Consider the following 18,779-nt stretch of genomic DNA (forward strand, 5'->3'; position numbering starts at 1 on the left):
CCCCAGACAATGTTTCTAGACTGGTCCGATCTATGAAAGTGTTGTCAAAGCAGGTTCTCCCCTGCTCATCTAAAACCATCGGACCAAATTGACACCCTTGCTCCAAACCTGGCCGATTTCTGCAATCACTCCTTTGCCACTAGAACCTTCGCCTCCCCCTTAAGCACTCCCTTGTGCATCCCCTTCTAAAGAAGCCCTCTGGCGAGCCTTCCTCTCCAGCTATTGCCTGATCTCCATTACTCCTTTCCTGGGCAAACTCTTGGAAAAGCTGACCATCTCCCATCTTAATCTGCACACTGAATCTGTTAGTTGTCTCCACAACCATCAGTCTGGCTTCAGAGCTGCCAGAAGCACCGAAACTGCTCTCCTGAAAACCTGTCAAGACCTGCTCTCTAACCTTGACTCTAACCTTCCTTCTGTCCTCAGTCTCCTCGATCTTTCTTCTGCTTTTGATACTGTCAACCATGCTATCCTGCTCAATCGCCTCTGTGATAACCTGGGTATCACTGATCAGGCCCTGGCCTGGGTGACCGCCTTTCTCACTGACTGACCCTCACACGTCCAACTGGGGTCTTTCCTCTCTTCTATCTCTCTCTCTACTTGTGTTGTTCCCCAGGGGTCTAACCTTCCTACTTGGCTTTTCAACCAATACCTGGCACCTCTTGCCCATCACATTGCTACTTTCTTCTCTAACTTTCAATGTCATGCGGATGACACTGAGCTCTCTTTCAGGCTCCCCTCAGCCGCCTCTTCCAGTTCCCTCATACCAGACTGTCTAGCCACAATCCAGGAATGATGTGCCGCCAATGATCTCTGCCTTAATGCCATTAAGACTTAGATCCTCCTCATCGGAACACCAGCTCCCTCCTTTCCTCTCTCTCCCTGGCCACCCACTTGGGTCCCTCTTCCTGCTCTTACTTGTGAGGCTAGAAACCTTGGTGTCGTCTTCGACTCTACCCTCTCCTTCTCTCCTCATATCTCTGATGTCTTTAAGAAGTTAAACTATCAGCTGCACCTCCTCAAAGGTATTCTTCCTTTCCTCACTTTCCCCCAGAAGCTCACTGTCTGCAGAGCTCTGGTCCTCTCTAGGCTGGACTACTGCAACAACGTCTTTCTAAATCTGCCTGCCTCTACTCTCTGACCTCTACAACTTATCCAGAACAGGACTGCAAGACTTGTTCTTGGTCTCGAGCCCAGGGATCGTATCTCTCCAGCTCTGAAATCTCTTCACTGGCTCCCTGTAGTGGTAAGGATCAAGTTCAAGACCCTTTGCATCGTCCAAAAAGCTTTCTCGATATCTGGGACCACAAAACTTCCAACTCTCTCTTCCTAAACATCTCCCTTTGCGAGCTCTCTGCTCATCCACTTCCAACTCTCTGAGAGTCAGATGCTTTTCCAAGCAGAGAGTTAGGGGCAGATCTCTCTCTTCGGCTGGGGCCTCCCTCTGGAACAGACTCCCTGCCTCTCTCAAACTTGAGCAGATCCACCTCCGGTTCCGGAAGCAACTCAAGACCTTCCTTTTCGCTTCCGCTTTCTCTCTTCCACTCCCCTGCTGATGTCCCAACTGCTCCACGCACTGCTCACCTGGCTACCCTCTGAACTCAGGCCCAGGCTCCTGCATGTCCAATTACCCTTGCACTGATCTCCGGGCTACCCCAGCACATATGGTCTGTATCTGCAACCCTATAGTCCCTTCTCTCTGCACTTATGAGCCACCCACTGGATGCACTTATTGAGTTACCTGCACTTCTACCCTCCCGGCCTCCCTCAGCACTTTTGCGCTTCCACTTCTCTGCACTTGCGCGATCTGAATGACACAACGCCTACTAAGATCGTTGTTTTTGTCCTCACTCTGTTTCCCCTTCCTTGTCGCGCCTAGAATCACTTGTGTACATGCGCGTTATAAATACTATATCATAGCATACATCATCTGCTCAACAACTCTCACGCAGGGCCTCATTACACACGTGGAGTTAATGGAAAAGGAAGCAGTGTTTTAAATAGCCCATGTCATACTTTCTAAGTATGCCGTGCAGTAGATATAGCATACAATTCCGAACTGTAATTAAGTGGTAATTTAAAAATAAGAGGTAGGTAGAGCAATAAACGGGATGATTCCCTTCACCAACTATGTAGTCTTTGAGGACAGAACTAAAAGTGCAACCAACAACTGATTGTAAAATGAGTGACACTATGCATTACACATTTTCAGGGAAAACATAATTAAGCAACATTCTGACACAAATACTGTAGAGAAAACAGAACATGGTCTGTATTATGTATCGGGGCATCTGGTTTAGGACAGTGTTGTGTAGCTCGTCCCGGAACCCCCTTTATTTAGTATTTACACCCACTTTACGTGCATGATTTAAAGATGAGTAACATATTCCTAGTTCACAATAGGAATGCATTTCCAAACTGCTGAAGCCTTTGTCGCGTGACACGCATTTAAAGTTGTATTCATTCTTGTTTTCCTTCTGCGAGTTACGCGAGTTTTGCAGGGCACGTTTGGTCATAAAGGAGTCCCCACTAGGCGGGGATATGTAGAGCTGGTCAAAACAAAAGGTACAGAAAGCCCTGTGTACGCTCCTTTCACGTGTCTTTCATATACATGAAAAGAAAGAACATCAATGAACAAAAGGTTAAAAGAAAGAATATGGAAAGAACATGTAGAATGGTGTAATAACTTACATCTACTAACACGTAAGTACATGGCTGGAATAACGCGTAGAATCTGGAGTCAAAGGTGGTCATCAGCCCCCCTGCCTCAATTTTGCATTTTCCAGGACATGAACCTTTGGTGCAGTTCCATGTTCCGCCATTGCAATTACTGTAAAATATATTATTGAATGAGAGATCATCGACAGGCATTATCAAGGTTCATCAGCTTAGCTGTCACGACAATAAAACATTTTTACAGAATAAACTGTGAATCCAAATGTCAGATGACGACTGTATCAATACTTGCAGGGAAACACTCTTCCAACAACAGTCTGAAAGGGTTTACATGTTTAACAGTGAGCACTGGGAAATTAGGCCTGGCGTCTGATTGGGCTCGAATTCTGCATGGGCACGCAGGTGTGTCCATCTGCTTGCCCTCTGGATGTAGTAACAGCAGACTGCAATGGGGTCGTTCCATCCTTGCACGCACGCGAAGATGGGGAATACATCTGCACTGCGCCTGTTTTCAACACACCACACTCTTTTTCCACTGTAGCTTGCGCCTGTCAGCTGGAAGTGCACACATGCATGTACATATGATAAGTACATGGATATGTACGGCATGCATAGCACCGAGCCCATAAATTACAAGCTGAAAACACCACAGCCCTCAGCTCAGTAAAGTAGCCTTGGGGACAGTCAGAAGGACAACTCTGGAATGCAACATGGCAAACGGCCCAGATATTAGATTGACTCCAACCCTGAACTCATATCAGCTCTCTGTGTACTCAAATGATTTGGCCAATGCAATTCTTGTGTCAAACCCTCACCCTAACTCCAACATAAGTCCAGAAAAAAGAGGCAAATAAAACCAGGCATTGAGTGGTACTACGGTAGTGGGGTTTGCTGGAGCAGAGGCTTTTGTTTGGAGAAGGCTGGAGATTGAAGAGCTATGGAAGACGAGGAGGCTGAAGAGATGGTGTCAGTGGAGAGGAAAAGGATGTGGTGAGAATTGAGAGGAACAGGGATGAGGGGTAACATCGGTAGGGGAGAGTACCCAGAAGGAGGTAACAGCAGTAGAGAAGGTTAAGGCAGAGGTGGCAAGATCTGGAGCAGTCCTTTTTTGCTGCAGTCAGGGTGGGGTCAGCAGAATAAGCCTTCTTCACCCGACCTTTTGCCTAAGTGCTTGGTGCGTTGAGTTACTTCATTTCCTCATGCACCGTGCGGTTTGGAGGAAGGTCTTACCCCCCAAGAGGCTTGTTTTTGTATGTCCGATCGATTGGTTGCGCTTGGTTAGAATACAGGATTACTTGACCAGTCTTTCCTGGAGCTCTCTTTAATTTTCCTATGACCTTATCCCAATGGAGCTCCAGCACCAGTATTGACAGAAACATATAGAAAAATATGGCATTTGAGTAGTGACCATGTTCATGTTAGGAGGCTTCTAATTTATGTTTCAAATGTTGGGTCACATATATCTTTTGAATCATATTATATTGTCTTTGTTTGAATCGAGAGTTACAAGATACATTTTTGTTGTCAAGAAAATATTTTTGCCATTACATTTAAGTGAGGGCCCTGCCAAATTATTGGTCCCGGCTATCCTGAATCTTCAGATGTGGGAAGGATCTATCTGCGTTTATCATCTCTCCAATATTAGTAATACGTTTGGCACAAGCTCCCAATTCTAAAAGATTCACAAATACATGAGACTGGATGGGTTCTTCTGGAAATCCAGGACAGGTCTCTCTTACTACCCTAATGAGACCTGTGACAAAGTCCCAAGCCTGTCCGGGGCGAGCAATATGGGGTGATCACAGCAGCTGGGTGACATCACTTAAGGAGTGATCCTATGCCTGGTGGTAGTATATGGGTGATACCATCAAAAACAGAAGAGAAGGTTGTAAACAGTACGGGGTTTCAATCTCTGGAACTAACCAGTGGTTATGGAGGAACGGCTCTCATACCCTCAATTGAAAAAAAAGAAAAGTCTTGAGCCATCCTCAAGACTCTGAAATCGTTGTCACAGATGGCAAAAAAACAACCAAACAGAGCTTATGATCTGTAGGATGACAGCACTAAACCCCATTCCAGTCTATTGACAAGATGTAATGGGCACATGCACACTTCCCCCCAACAACAGTCCGAATCCTACGAATCATGATGGACAGTCAACTTACACTGAAACCCATTTTAAAGCCATAATAACGAGGTGATTCTTCCAGCGCAATGCTATCCAACGCATCATGGCCTACCAGGAACGTCATGTTATGTTACTTGGCATTTATATAGAGCTCTATATATCATTGGTATGACCTCAAAGCGCTGGTAGGTTGAACCCCCTCGGGAACCGTAGTTCTGGTCAGTAGAGAAGGATAGTGTTGTAGGGTGCATGGGTGCACCAGATATGTGTGCAGCTGGTGTAATTGTCAGATGGTAGCTGCATCCTAGCGTTAGGTGTGGTGCCAAAGATATCAGTTGAATGTGTGCAGTCTGGTGGGTGGACACCCAGACTGGGCTCTGGCTGCATTAGGCCTGCAGGACGCATATGTGAGCAACTAGGCCGGACTGTGCTCGGCTAGCTCCGTTTTATTCGGATGAGGTGTTCATTGGGTTGTATTCGTATGTGAACAGCTAGGCCAAATTAATTAGGGGTATAGCTGTGTTCTAGTTGTTATATAGCAACAGGATGGGAACAGGAAATCAGGGTACACAGTGATACACGTGTGGGGCATGTTAACATTTACATTCACATTTCTATCCAGATGAGATTCAGGCCAATGTTCATAGCTCTGTACCTTCATAGTGCAGTATTGATAACATTCACAATCTAGCACGGATCAGGCGCAGGCCAATGTTCACAAATCTAACAATGCGGCATTGCTAGAACTCACAATCCCGTTCAGGTCAGGCCAATGTCAGTGAATCCAATAGTGTGGCATTGTCAGCACTCACAATCCCATCAAGAAGTGACACAGGCCACTGTCCACAACTCCAACCAAGCGCGGCACTGCCAACACTCACAGTCCAGTATCGGCCCAGTGCAGGCCAATGTTCACAATTCCAAAGGAGCTTGGCATTGCCAACATTCCCAGTCCCATCTATAAGCGACGCAGGCCACTGTCTGCAAATTCAACCAAGTGCAGCACTGCCAACAATCACAATCCCATCTAGATGCGACGCAGGCCGATGTCCATAACTCCAACCCAGTGTAGCACTGCCAACAGTCACAATCCTATCCAGATGCAATGCAAGCCAATGTCCGCAGCTCCGACCAAGTGTGGCATTGCTAACACTCACAGTCCCGTTTGTGTTTGGCACAGGCCAACGTTCACAATTCTAACGAAGTGTGGCCCTACTAACCATCACAATCCCATCCAGAAGCGATGCAGACTAGTCTCCGAATTCCAAGTAGGTGAGGCATTGCTAACATTCACAATCCCGTCTGTGTCCGGCACAGGCCCACGTTCACAACTCTAACGAAGTGTGGCATTGCCAACCATCACAGTCCTATCCAGATGCGATGCAGGCCCGTTTTCCCAACACCAAGTAGTGAGGCATTGCTAACATTTCACAATCCTGTCCGGGTCCTGCCTAGGCCAATATTCACAATTCCAACTAAGTGTAGCATTGTTTAACAATCAGAATCCTATCTAGATGCGACGCAGGCTAATGTTTGGAGTTCTAACTAGATGCAGCATTGCTAACATTCACAGTCCTGACTGTGTCTGGCATAGGCTAATGTTCACAATGTTCTATCCATCCATGCATCAGTTCCATCCATTGATCCATCCGTTCTAACCATCCATCCGTTCCGTCCATCCATCCCATCCATCCGTCCATCTATCCTATCCATCTGTCCTATCCATCCATACGGTCAATTCATCCAACCCATCCATCCATCCATCCATCCCATTCATCAATCCGTCTAATCCATCCGTTCCATCCATCCATTCATTCCATCCATCCATTCTAGCATCCATTTCATCCATCCGTTCCATCTATCAAACCGACCCATCCATCCATCCGTCCATCCGTCCCATCCATCCGTCTCATCCATCTGTCTCATCTGTCTGTCCATCTGTCCATCCCATCCATCCATCACATCCATCCCATGCATCCCATCCATCCATCCATACCGTCCATACCGTCCATACCGTCCATCCCATCCATCCCATCTGTCCATCCCATCCATGCATCCATGCATCCGTCTCATCCGTCCATCCCATCCATCCATATGTCCCATCCATCCATCCGTCCATGCCATCCATCCGTCCATGCCATCCATCTGTCCATCCCATCTATCCATCCATCTGTCCCATCCATCCATCCATCCGTCCCATGCATCCATCCATCCCATCCATCCCATCCATCCGTCCCATCCATCCGTCCTATCCATCATCCGTGCCATCCATTCCATCCATCATCCGTTTCATCCATCCTTTCCATCCATCCATCCGTTCCATCCATCCATCCATCCGTTCCATCCATCCATCCATCCGTTCCATCCATCCATCCGTTCCATCCATCATCTGTTCCATCCGTTCCATCCATCATCCATCCATCCGTTCCATCCATCATCCAACCATTCAATCCATCAGCCATGCGTTCCATCCATCCATTCCATCTGTCAGTTCCTTCCATCCATCCATTACATCCCTCCATCCATTCCATCGGTCCATCCGTTCTATCTGTCCATCCACCCAACCGTCACATTTATCCATCCGTTGCATCCTTCTGTTCCATCCATCCGGTCCATCCATCAGTTCCGTTCCATCCATCCATCTATTTCGTTCCATCCATTCTATTTCGTTCCATCCATCCATTCCGTCCCTTCCATCCATCCCTTCCGTTTCATCCTTCCTTTCGATCTGTCCTATCCATCCATGTCCGCACATTCAGCCTATTCATTTCACTTGCGTCCATCCATTCCACTCATTAATTCCATCACCTCCATCAGTCTATTCCATCCGTCGTTCCATCCATCCCCACCATCCATCCACACCACCAATTTGATCCATCCATTTCGTCAGTCCACTCTCTTCATCATTCCATCCATCCATCCATTCCCTCCATCTACTCCATCCATCCATCCATCCAATCCTATGGGTGGGTCAGAGGTAATTGTTCAGTGTTCATATACAGTTGTCTATAGCTGAATCAGAGGAAGAATTAATTGAGGACATGGTAGTCCCATTGTGTATTTAGTCGTCGGGGTTGTTGGGAGTTCAGATCTATCTTTAAGGTTGTTGTTGGTGTTATGGGAAGAGCCAAGTTTTTAGTAATTTGCGGAATGTCATATAGTCTTGGGTGTGACGGATGTGAGGTGGAAACGAGTTCCACAGAGTCGGGCCAATGCTGAGAAAGAGGATCCTCCGATTCTGATGGAGTTACTGGTTGGGATCACTAAAAGGAGGGCAGAGCTTGATCTTAGGATGCAGGTGGGAGGTAAGGTTTTAACTTATCTTGCAGGTATACAGGGCCGGTCTTGTGCACAGCATGATGAGTGATGCACAGGGTCTTGAAAGTGGCCCTTCGTCCGACTGGGAGACAGTGGAGGGGTCTAAGAGCTGGTGAGGTGTGGTCTCTTGGACCGAGGGCTAGGAGCATTTTAGCAGCAGCGTTTTGCACTCTTTCAAGTTTATTAAGGTGGTATGCCGGGACTCCAAGGTAAAGGTAGTTGGCATAGTCCAGCCTCGACATTACAATAGACATAAGAGCGGCAAGTCTGTTTGGGAAGGAGAGGTAGGGAAAAATGGGCCTTAGAATTTAGAGATGGTAGTGACAAGATTTAGATACGTTGTTGATCTGTCGGGAGAGGGTTAGGCCAGAGTCCATAGTGCATCCAAGGTTTTTTACTGTGACTGGGGGGGTGGGAGGTTGCCCCATGGAAGGGGGCCAAGAAAGTGCACAAGGTAGAAGCTCAGTTTTGCTGCAAACCATGATTTCGGTTTTAGTGGGGTTTAAGAGGAGGTGGTTTAGAGTTATCCAATGGTTGATATCTAGGAGGCAGGCTGCAAGGTCGGGCTGAGAGTTGGAGTCTGAGTTGTGGAGCTTAAGGATGATTTGGGTATCGTCGGCATAGTTGTAGCACAAGATATTGTGTGGGCGGATGATTCCAGGGAGGGTGGACAAATAGAGGTTGAATAGGAGAGCTGATAGACATGCGCCTTGCAGTACACCAGTATTAACTGGGCGAGGAGCTGAGACAAAAGGGGAGAAGAGGGTTATTTGTTTCCTGTTGTTGAGGAAGGAGGCGATCCATTTCAGAGCGGTTCCACGGATTCCCAGGGAGTGGAGGTGGTTGAGGAGGATTGAGTGGTTAATTGTGTCGAAGGCTGCAGACAGGTCGAGGGGAATTAGAGCAGCTCATCCTGCAGAGTCTGCAGTAATCTTAAAATCATCCCAGATTGAGGCCAGGGTGGTTTCGGTTCCATGTCGCGGTCGGAAGCCAGATTGAGGAGGGTCAAGGAGGTTGTTGGATTCGACAAAGGCGTTTAGTTGGGAGTATGCTGTTCGGTCGATGAGTTTCGCAAGGAATCTGGTGTTCAAGATGGGACGGTAGCTTTTGGGGTTAAGGGATGTTTTTTTAAGAAGAGGCTTGACATGAGCAATTTTGAAGGCATCAGGAAAGATTCCAGAGCTGAGGGAGTCGTTTAGGATGATTCTTGCATGCTTTCCTGCGCAGGTGGACGAGAATATTTCTTTGAGGACTGAGGCAGGGCACGGGTTTAGGGGGGAGCCAGAAGGTTTGCGAGCAGATAGAAGGTCAAGAAATTCTTCTCTGGAGATGGGATTGAAGGAGTCAAAGGTGGGTAAGGAGGGGCTTGCAGAGGCAGGGGGAGGAGTGGTTGTTGGATTGGTCAGGATTTGAGGCGGGAGAGGTGGGACAGTTTGTTGTTAAGGGAGGTCGTTCTGTCGACAGCAGTGGTGTAGAAGTGGAGGGAAAGAGAGTCGCAGAGTGATTCTGATGAGGTAGATTGGGAAGAGGTGCAAGTGGGTTTGACAAATTCAGATACGATTCTGTGGAGTTCTTTGCTGCGGTTTCCACAGTTGAGAATCCGATTGTTGTAGTGGGCTTTTTTGGCTTTCTGGATTTCTGCACAGGACCATGTCATTTCTCGCACTTGCACTCTCCAGACTAGACTATTCAGAGAGCCTCCACCTTGGCTCCCAAAATACTTACTCTACAGCCAACAAAGGGTCCAAAACGCAGCAGCCAGAATGCTCCTGAGACTCAAAAGACACAAATACATCACACCCAGTCCTCTTTACACTTCATTAGCTCCTGTTCAAATGGAAGATTAAATTCAAACCATAAATTGACTACCTCACCTTGCATGACATGGATCCTAAATTCTTCACAAGTCTATTAAATCACTACCAACCATTGACCACTTCAATCCAGTAATAATGCCTTAGTAACTGATTCAAGCATCAACCACAAATTGCACTGAGGAACTTATCTTTCCTCTCAATCAAAATCTGGAACTTCTGCACAAACACTCTAAAGACTGACTTTGAAAACATTTCTAAAAACGTGGCAACTCTACTAACACCAGCACAGACCAGCACTAAAACCTCAACCAACGATGAATATACTCATGGGAAGATTAACCAAAAGGAAAATGCCCCTAAAATTATAGCAACTGTGACAAATCCCTGGATGTCATCACTTTTCCCAAGGGGGAGCCCCTTCCCATGAGTCCAGGGAGGTGAGGCTGCTACCCGAAAGTCCCCCTGGGGGTGGTACACAGTAGTAGGATCCCACTGGTAGAGATTCCCCCTCTGGTACAGGGACAGACATCTAAGACCTTCCTAACCCAGTATTATACCCATCTGCCCCATGTACCTGTATAGGACCAGTGACATAAAATCCACTGAGACAAAAGAAAGCACTGGAAGATTAAAGATTACTAACTATCAAAGTACTGGGACGAAGAAGATGCGCGGAAGCATAGAGCAGACTCTATGGTAGGCTCTATGGAAGCATAGAGAAGGTTCTTTCGAACAATGCTCTAGTGTTCAGCGAGGGAATGCGTCTAACTATGAAATAAAAACCAATGAAGGACTGTTTTCTGAGTCAATCCATTCCCTGGAGGAGCCACAAGAGGGTGAGCTTTTTGGCGCAGAAGACCAAAGAGGCTGGTGGACGGGATGCAGGCGAGAAAGTAGAGGCATCCCTCTCCAGACCAATGTGGACAGACCAACTGGAAATCTGGTGAAGCAGAAGTCCAGGCGTGTGAGGAAGTTGGACAGTGTGGTTGAGTGAAGACTGTTAGGCAAGATTTGGAGCAGTACCCTTTGGGTGCACTACAACAACCTTGTACTCCTGGCAATAGGAAGCCAACCTATGGTATAAGTCTGTACTACACATGTTGGTAGTGTGGTTGAGCAGCCAGGCTTATCTCAAGAGGGGTCAATGTGAGCAGTAGGGTAGTTACACAGAGATTCACAGTCACAAGTATTCAATTAAACTCTTACACTCAAGGCTTCTTGATTAAACAATTATTAATTTATTTAACAGTCAGTTTCAATAAGCCTTCTTCAGAAGGGGCAATATAACAGTAACACACAAATACACTCCAAAATACACACTCTTAGTTTCTCCAAATCAGCAAATACCCATTTGGGATGGCACACAGGCACTTCCTACACCCGAAGGTGACTTAAATATCTAGGACAGTGTGGACATCAATATATCACTGGTACATTTAGAGTAATACTGAGATTGGTGTCAAAGAAAAGGGTTATTAGAATATACAAGAGATCACACAATTAGTCTGAAGAAGGTAAGTACTTTTGAACCCCCCAATGCAAAGTAGGTTAACCTCTTCCTGGAAGGAAAGGTAAGCACAATGTCAGAGAGAAGAAGAGTCATTCAGGGTGCCAGGCTAGGCCAATGTCAATTGGGAAAAAGGCAAGGTGAACTGAAGCATTTCTTTCAGGTAAGTAAAAGTCTTGCACAATGTTTTAGAAGTCTTTGTAGAAAAAGTAGAATCAATGTAGGCCTGCAAGCTGTTCGGCTTGTGAGTAGTAGAAGATGCAAGCAAATCGACAGAAGCAACCAAGATGAGTCTCAACTGAGAACAAGTAAGGCTACACAACAAGAGGTAAGATCTCTTAGACGCTATCCGGTCATTGCATTGACAACAAAAGCATTGACAGCCTAACCATCTAAAAAAAAGCATTAAAAAAAAGCATCTAATGCATTTTTTTAAGATGGTAAAGGGTTTAGTTGAATAAAAATGTGTTTTAAAGGTTAAAAAAAAGTGGGTTTAGGGGGGAACCCCCATTACTAGTATTATTATTTTTTTTAATCCATTAGATGCTTTTTTTGGATGGTATGGCATTAGATGCTTTGGCTGTCGATGGAATGACTATAAACCCTCATAGACTGTACAGTACCTTTGGTTAGAAGGAATGGTTCCAGCTGGCTTCTGTTCCTGTGCAGCTCTGCAGATCCTGTTGTTCCTGGACCTCAGTCGCGGGGGCCAGAGGGAGGTCTTCTGGGGACTCCTGCACTGCAATGGGACGGTCAGCGAAAGCAACCGGCAATCTTCAAATCAGTGGCACTTCAGTGTTTCAGCTCCTCGCATCTATAGCAAATAGCCCCACCACGGTTCTCGGATACCACTTCTGACTTTCCTCGCATCTGGGGTCCAGCACTCTTTTGAGGTGGCTCAGCCTTGGTCATTCCTGCGTCCTAGAAGTCCGGAGGATCTTCCAGCAGCTCGGGTCCGACTTAAAAGTGATGCACTCCAATCTGATGTTCCTCTCCCTGGCAGTTCGGTTCCTGCAGCAGCAAGGAAGTACAGCCCACTCCGAGAGGATGTCCAGACGAGTTCACTTTGGAGTTGATTGCTCCCACCAACTCAAGGGGAGAAGTCGTCCTTGTAGGGCTCCTCTAGTCAAGGTGAATTCGGAGCTACAGCACAGCAGCAGGGCTTCACCGGGAAAACCAACGGTCAAGGAGTTGCAGCAGGCATCTCTTCCAAGTTCTTCTTCGGATTCCTTTGCCCAATGGTCGACTCTGCCTTCCAAGCCAAAAAGTTTTGTTCTCCCATTCATTCCAGCCTAGCTGCCAATCACCCAGCAGGGTGGCTGTCCTTGCCGGAAAGACAGCCAGCCAATTACCTTAGGGTGCATTCCTGTAACCAAGGGGATTAAGTATAGGGAGTTTCGGGCACCTACCTCACTTTCTGCCACTGCCAGACACTCTGGAGCCAGAGGCGGCTTCACTCGTGAATCCCGCCAAAGACAAAATGAACAAAGGGACCAAACCTGGTTTGGTGTGCAGAGTAAATCTCAAGAAGGACCTTTCCAACAAGAAATGGTGAAAAAAGAAGACCGGGGCCATTTTGACAAAATTGGCACCCATGGGTGCTTTACTGCAGCTGCGAACGCAGTCCATGGTAAAAACACATAATGGTAGTCAAAGGTAAACCACTGCCACCAGCCATTAATTGTAGAAAGGGTAACATAAAAATGTTACATGAGAAGCTAGTCAAAGGGGTTTCTAAGTAACCCCTCCAGCACCCTATTGTAAGATAGTGTGTGCTGGGTGTAGAAAGTTACAATTGTAAGTAAAGTCAATTTCACTTTACTGCTCTTGGAGACAGTAGATTATCCAAGAGAAGGTATTTAAACCTTTGGGAAATCTGAAAGACTTCCCTGTGCCACTGCACTGAAGGTTCTGTGTGTCACAATGTAAAAAGATGCCTATGGAGTTTGTCAGACTCCAAAAAACAAACGAAACACAGAAAACACATTGGATAAAAAGTACAAAGTCCCAAAGTTCAGCAAAAGAGCTTGGGGTCTCTATGTGCTTCAATGGATTGCTATTCTGTAGATTCCTCATGATGGATATACATCCCTAGCTTCGTTGTTTGGGAACCTTACACCAGGGGGCATAGTGGACCTCGACTCGGCTGTCAATCGTCGGTTCCGGTCGTGACATCAGGCATCATACATATACCACTTCACTACGCCCCATGAATAAGTTCCTATTTTCCATGCGCTTGCACGCTGCATCAGGAACATGACTCAAGTATACTCAAAGTTCTTATTGTACTTAATACGCTTTTTTCTTTGAAAACCTCAAAGTGATGTCATCCCACAGGGTTTCGGGCTTCAAGCGATGCCGCGATTGCGAGGCCAACATTTCTATGACCGTCCGCCATCACATCTGTCTCTGGTGTCTGGGTGCTAGTCAGGACACAGAGGTCTGCACGTCCTGCGCAAAGATGCAGCTGAAATCCATGCGGGAGAGGGCCAGGAAACCGGCTTTGGGCTGACCTATCGCCAAGTCTCCGACTCGGTCAACCGTCCGGTCTTCGGAGGCCGAGCCGGAGGAGCCCACCCGTGTCATGGGGAAAGACCGACTTCATAAGAAGACCAAGAAATGGTACCATTCCAGAAGCCATTCCTCATCGTCTTCCTCGTGGAAGAAGAAGCATCAACACCTCCATCGACACAAGTCCAGCTCTTCATCGGAACAAGGTAAGCCGTCGGCAGTGCCGCCAATCGAGAGGAGCGGGAGAGTTTTAAAACCTCTATGTTACAAATGTTTAAGACTCAAGCGGCTGTAGATACGGCTCAGGCCCCCGAGCAGCAAGCTTTGGTGGCTAAAGCGGTGCTTGGTGCTCCCGACCCCATGCCAGCCACTCCGTCGCCATTGTCAGCGTCAAAAGCGTCTTTGAGTGTTCAGGAATAAGTCGCCGGAAGGCCGTAGGGCCAAGGCTCCCTACGTCTCCCAGTTGCCGAAGGTACCCTCAGCATAGATAGCTTCAACTTTCGAAGTCTATCCTCAAGCCTTTGACGCTGACAGTCGGGGATGGTTCCTTTGTGCCACTGTCGAGATCGGGTTTCTTCGATTTCATGCATTCTATTTTCAGATTCGAGGAACACGATGACCCTGAGGACACGGTCAACCCAGTTCACACGGGAGCCGGTGCGTCGACTATTTCAATGACCAGGCCAATTTATTGGCTCTGGCTCAGGGTTTACATGATGCCAGAGGTCTGGATACTTTTCCAGACTTAGAGTTACAACAAAAACAGCCCTATACCTAGACTAGTGTGAAGTTCAGGGATCTGATTCACAGGGTAGTTGAACCCTGGGGTTGAAGGCGTCCACTGCCCCTCTTCAGGGGTATGATCTTACTGAAATTTTGGACAAGAATCCCGCAGTTGAGAACAATAAGCCTTCCAACCCAGCCATTGCAGACCCTTTATCTGCCTTATGGCAGCACCCTTTGACCATTCCCCCTGTGAATGGAAATTTCACAGGTATGTATAGGCCGGCAAGAGGAGATCCTTCTTTCCTCGCCACACATCCTTCCCCAGAAGGGTTGTTGATTCAGGCTGCTACTGTTTCCACCAAACCCACGGCATCCACCTCTATTCTGCCTGAAGACGGAGAGGGGAAAAAATGTGACGCTCTGGGCAGAAAGGTATTCACTTCTGGTACCATGCCACTGATGGTGCCACGTGGGACGTTTGTTTTTACAGCTGGTGGAGGATGGGAAGGAGGTAGCCAAACAGCCGTTGCAGATGGGCCTGGACGTAGTAGACGTGTTGGCAGAGCAATGGGGTCAGCAGTTGTGATGAGATGCCAAGCTTGTCTTAAAACTTCTGGCTTCTCTCCAAATCTCCAAAACAGGCTGCTGGACATGCCTTTTGAAGATCACATGCTTTTCGGCAGAAAGCAGACAGATCCTTGGAGAAATTCAAGGAGTGACAATTGGCTCCCAAATCTTTGGGCCTAGCGGCGCAGCCGGCCAAACCTGCCTTCAGCTTTGCCTCCAGGGACAGAGGCTATAGACATGACATGCCCTATGGCAGGAAGGCGCAGATCCCACAAGCCAGGCACGGGCATAGGCAATTCTCGTGTCCCGGAAGGGGAAAAGGGGCCTCTAGAGCCCAACAAGCAGCAGCAGTGGCAGGGTCACCCGCGCCCTCTAAACTACTTTGATTTTGCCTCCCACAATGCCCCGGTTGGTCGACGATTGGCAGGGCATTAGCCCCAGTGGCAGGAAATAACTTCCCGACACCTGGGCCCTGCAGTTGATTCACTGGGGTTATTGTCTGCCTTTCCTAAATAGGCCTCCAGACAGACCTCTACCTCCCCCAATCTAACCGGGACAGGTGCTCCAGGAAGACCTGAGAGCCCAGTTGTCAAAGAGTGCTGTGGAAGGGGTGCCTCCCGATCAGAGAGGGTCGAGTTGGTATTCTCATTACTTCCTGGTGCCCAAGAAGGGAAGAGGTCTCCGTTCCATCCTGGACCTCAGGGCCTTGAACATGTTCCTGAGCAAGGACAAATTCAGGATGGTGACGTTAAGCGAGATTCTCCACGCTCTCGAACTCCAAGACTGGCTGGTGTCGATAGACCTACAGGACGCTTATTTCCATGTGCCGATACACCAAAAGCACAGGAAGTGTCTAAGGTTCCTCATTGGTAAGAAGCACTATCAGTTCCAAGTGCTTGTCTTTGGGCTGACCTCCGTGCTGAGGGTCTTCGCCAATCTCATGGCAGTAATTGCGGCTCACCTCAGGAGATACGGGGTCCATTTACTTCTGTACCTGGAAGACTGGATGATCCGAGGGAAGTTGAGGGGGCAAGTCTTGTCTCATCTGGAAGACACCTGCCCGCTATTGCACAGGCTGGGCTTCTCCCTCAACTTGAAGTCCCATCTGACGCCAGTCCAGGGGCTCCAGTTCATCGGAGTGGTCGTAGACACCCAGGGAGAGAAAGGTGTTTCCTACAGAGGAGAGAGTCAGCAACATCTCCCAGATGTCGAAGTCGTTTCAGAACCACGCCACTCTTCCAGCGGCTTCCTTCCTCTGCCTATTGGGTCTCATGGCCTCCTGTATTTTTCTAGTGCTCGAGGCCAGGCTGTGTTTACGATCCCTCCAATGGCTCCTGAGGTACCAGTGATCTCAGTACCTGGGAACATTCACGGATCACCTTTCGGTGTCCAGCATGGCAGTCCGCTGACTCAGCTGGTGGAACACATCCAGCAATCTATTGGCGGGGGAACCCTTCTGACCACCTTGGCCCCAAGCCTAAGTGGTCACGGATGTGTCCCTGAAGGGTTGGGGCACCCACTGCGAGGAATTGCAGGTGAGCAGCCTTTGATCTCCATCAGAAGCCAAGTGGCATATCAACAGTCTGGAGTTGCGGGCCATCATGTTAGCCCTGTGGGCCTTTCCCCCTTCTCTCAAAGGGAAACATATCCTCGTCCTGACAGACAACACAGTGGCCATGCATTACCTCAACAAGAAGGGTGGCATGCACTCTCGCTCACTCTACACAGAGGCAATTCAGCGGTGGTTCTGGTTGAGAGAGAACCGAATCTCGGTTGCTGCAGTTCATCTGGAGGGGACGGAGAACACCTTGGCGGATGCTCTGAGCAGGCATAGCATAGTCTCACACAAGTGGGAAGTGTGCCCGGAAGTCCTGGTGGAGGTCTTCACTCTCTGGGTTACCCCTGCAGTGGTTCTGTTCGCTGCAGAGTCCAACAGGAAGTGCAAACAGTTTTGCACGAGGGAATTCCCAGCGAACTGTGCACTAGGGGACGTGTTTCAGGTGGATTGGACCTTCCCTCTCCATTACTCCTTCCCTCAGATTCCCGTCACGCCTTGGGTTCTCTGGAGGTTGAATAGATTGCGAGCATCCATGATCCTGATCACCCCGGATTGGGCGAGGAGAACATGGTGCTCTGATCTCCTATATCTGACCATCTGTCTGCCTCACTGGTTGCCCCGGCGTCCAGATCTCCTCACTCAGCTGGAGGGTCGGGTGCTCCACCCAACACCGGATTCTCTCAACCTACATGCGTGGCTTTTGAGAAGATGAGGTATGATGACTGGGGCCCCTATCTCTTGCCCCACAACCACAGTGATGGAGTTCCTTCTGTCACTGGCCTCTTCAGGCCTTTAGGTTGCCACAGTGAAAGGGTATTTTGCGGCCCTGTCTGTGCTCAAGAGATCCCTACACCAAGGTTCATTTTTCACCATTCCGGTCATGGCCCAATTCCTGGAAGGCCTTCTCAACAAGTTTCCGCCAACCCCCTTTGTTGTCCCAGATTGGGATCTTAATCTGGTTTTGACCTTTTTGATGGCAGCTCCTTTTGAGCTTATGCATTCATGTTCTTTGAGACTGCCTTTTTGGTCACAATCACATTTGCCAGGAGGGTTAGCGAACTGAAAGTCTTGTGCTGCAAACCTCCATTCCTGAAGTTCTTTTGTGAGAAACTCTCTCTTAAAGCCAGTGCCAGATTCCTTCCTAAGGTGGTTTCAGAATTTCATCTGTCCCAGTCTACTGACTTACCTGTCTTTTACCATCCTCTGCATCCCTAAAAGGAGGAGGAGCGTTTCCACCACCTTGATCCCAAGAGAGCGTTACGTTTCTATGTCGCTCGTACATCTGAGTTACGAAAATTAGACAAGTTGTTTGTACCCGATTCCTTGTCTAGAAAATGCTGTGTTGTCACTAAACACAACCCTGTCACAGTAGATCATCCTGTGTATATCCGAGTGTTACCAATCGGCAAGCAGGGAGCTTCCAGCACGCATCAGGGCTCACTCAACCAGAGGGCTGTCACCCTTTATGGCCCTCCAAAGAGGGGTCCCCGTAAGGGATATTTGTTCAGTAGGGCGGTTCTGCAGAATCTACTGGTTTAAATCTTTCTGCCCTCCTCCGTTATCCTAACTGCTTGGGAAGTCTATCATGATGCGGAATCTGCGGGAGAATAGCAATCCATTGAAGGAGAAATTACCTTACAGTAATGTTCTTTCTATGCATTCTTCTCCCGCAGATTCCTCATCAACCCTCCCATCCATCCGCGCTCAGAAAGTTTTGTGGGTTGTCGCTTCTGTCCAAACGAGAAAGCATCTGGTGATGGCTCTGGGATGACTGTTTCTTTTTAAAAAGAACACAATAAAAAGTGTTTTCTTCAAACATTGTTGTGGGGTCACCCTATTGGGGTGTTCCCATGTTAATGTTTTAATGGCTGTTTAGCCTCCTCCTGTGTTTTTTCTTCTGTAGCATTCAATCACAAGGAGAACAATTTACAGGAACTGATTCATGGGGCGTAGTAATGGGGTTTATATACG

The 18,779-nt window shown here is 47.9% G+C and overlaps 1 protein-coding gene across 50 annotated transcripts in view; it reads right to left on the reverse strand.

Moving 5' to 3' along the window:
• The window catches only part of LOC138513982 (mucin-19), a 1,848,798-nt gene that overhangs the window by 1,223,792 nt on the left and 606,227 nt on the right, over positions 1–18,779 (reverse strand). For all 50 annotated transcript variants that reach the window (XM_069629210.1, XM_069629207.1, XM_069629194.1 and 47 more), the window contains exon 33: positions 2,692–2,830. In XM_069629210.1, coding sequence (XP_069485311.1) covers positions 2,692–2,830 — 139 coding nt within the window. The remainder of the gene's footprint in view (positions 1–2,691; positions 2,831–18,779) is intronic.

The sequence above is a fragment of the Ambystoma mexicanum genome, chromosome 12, assembly GCF_040938575.1.
Source record: "Ambystoma mexicanum isolate Mex_15411 chromosome 12, UKY_AmexF1_1, whole genome shotgun sequence".
In the NCBI taxonomy this organism is placed as follows: domain Eukaryota; kingdom Metazoa; phylum Chordata; class Amphibia; order Caudata; family Ambystomatidae; genus Ambystoma; species Ambystoma mexicanum.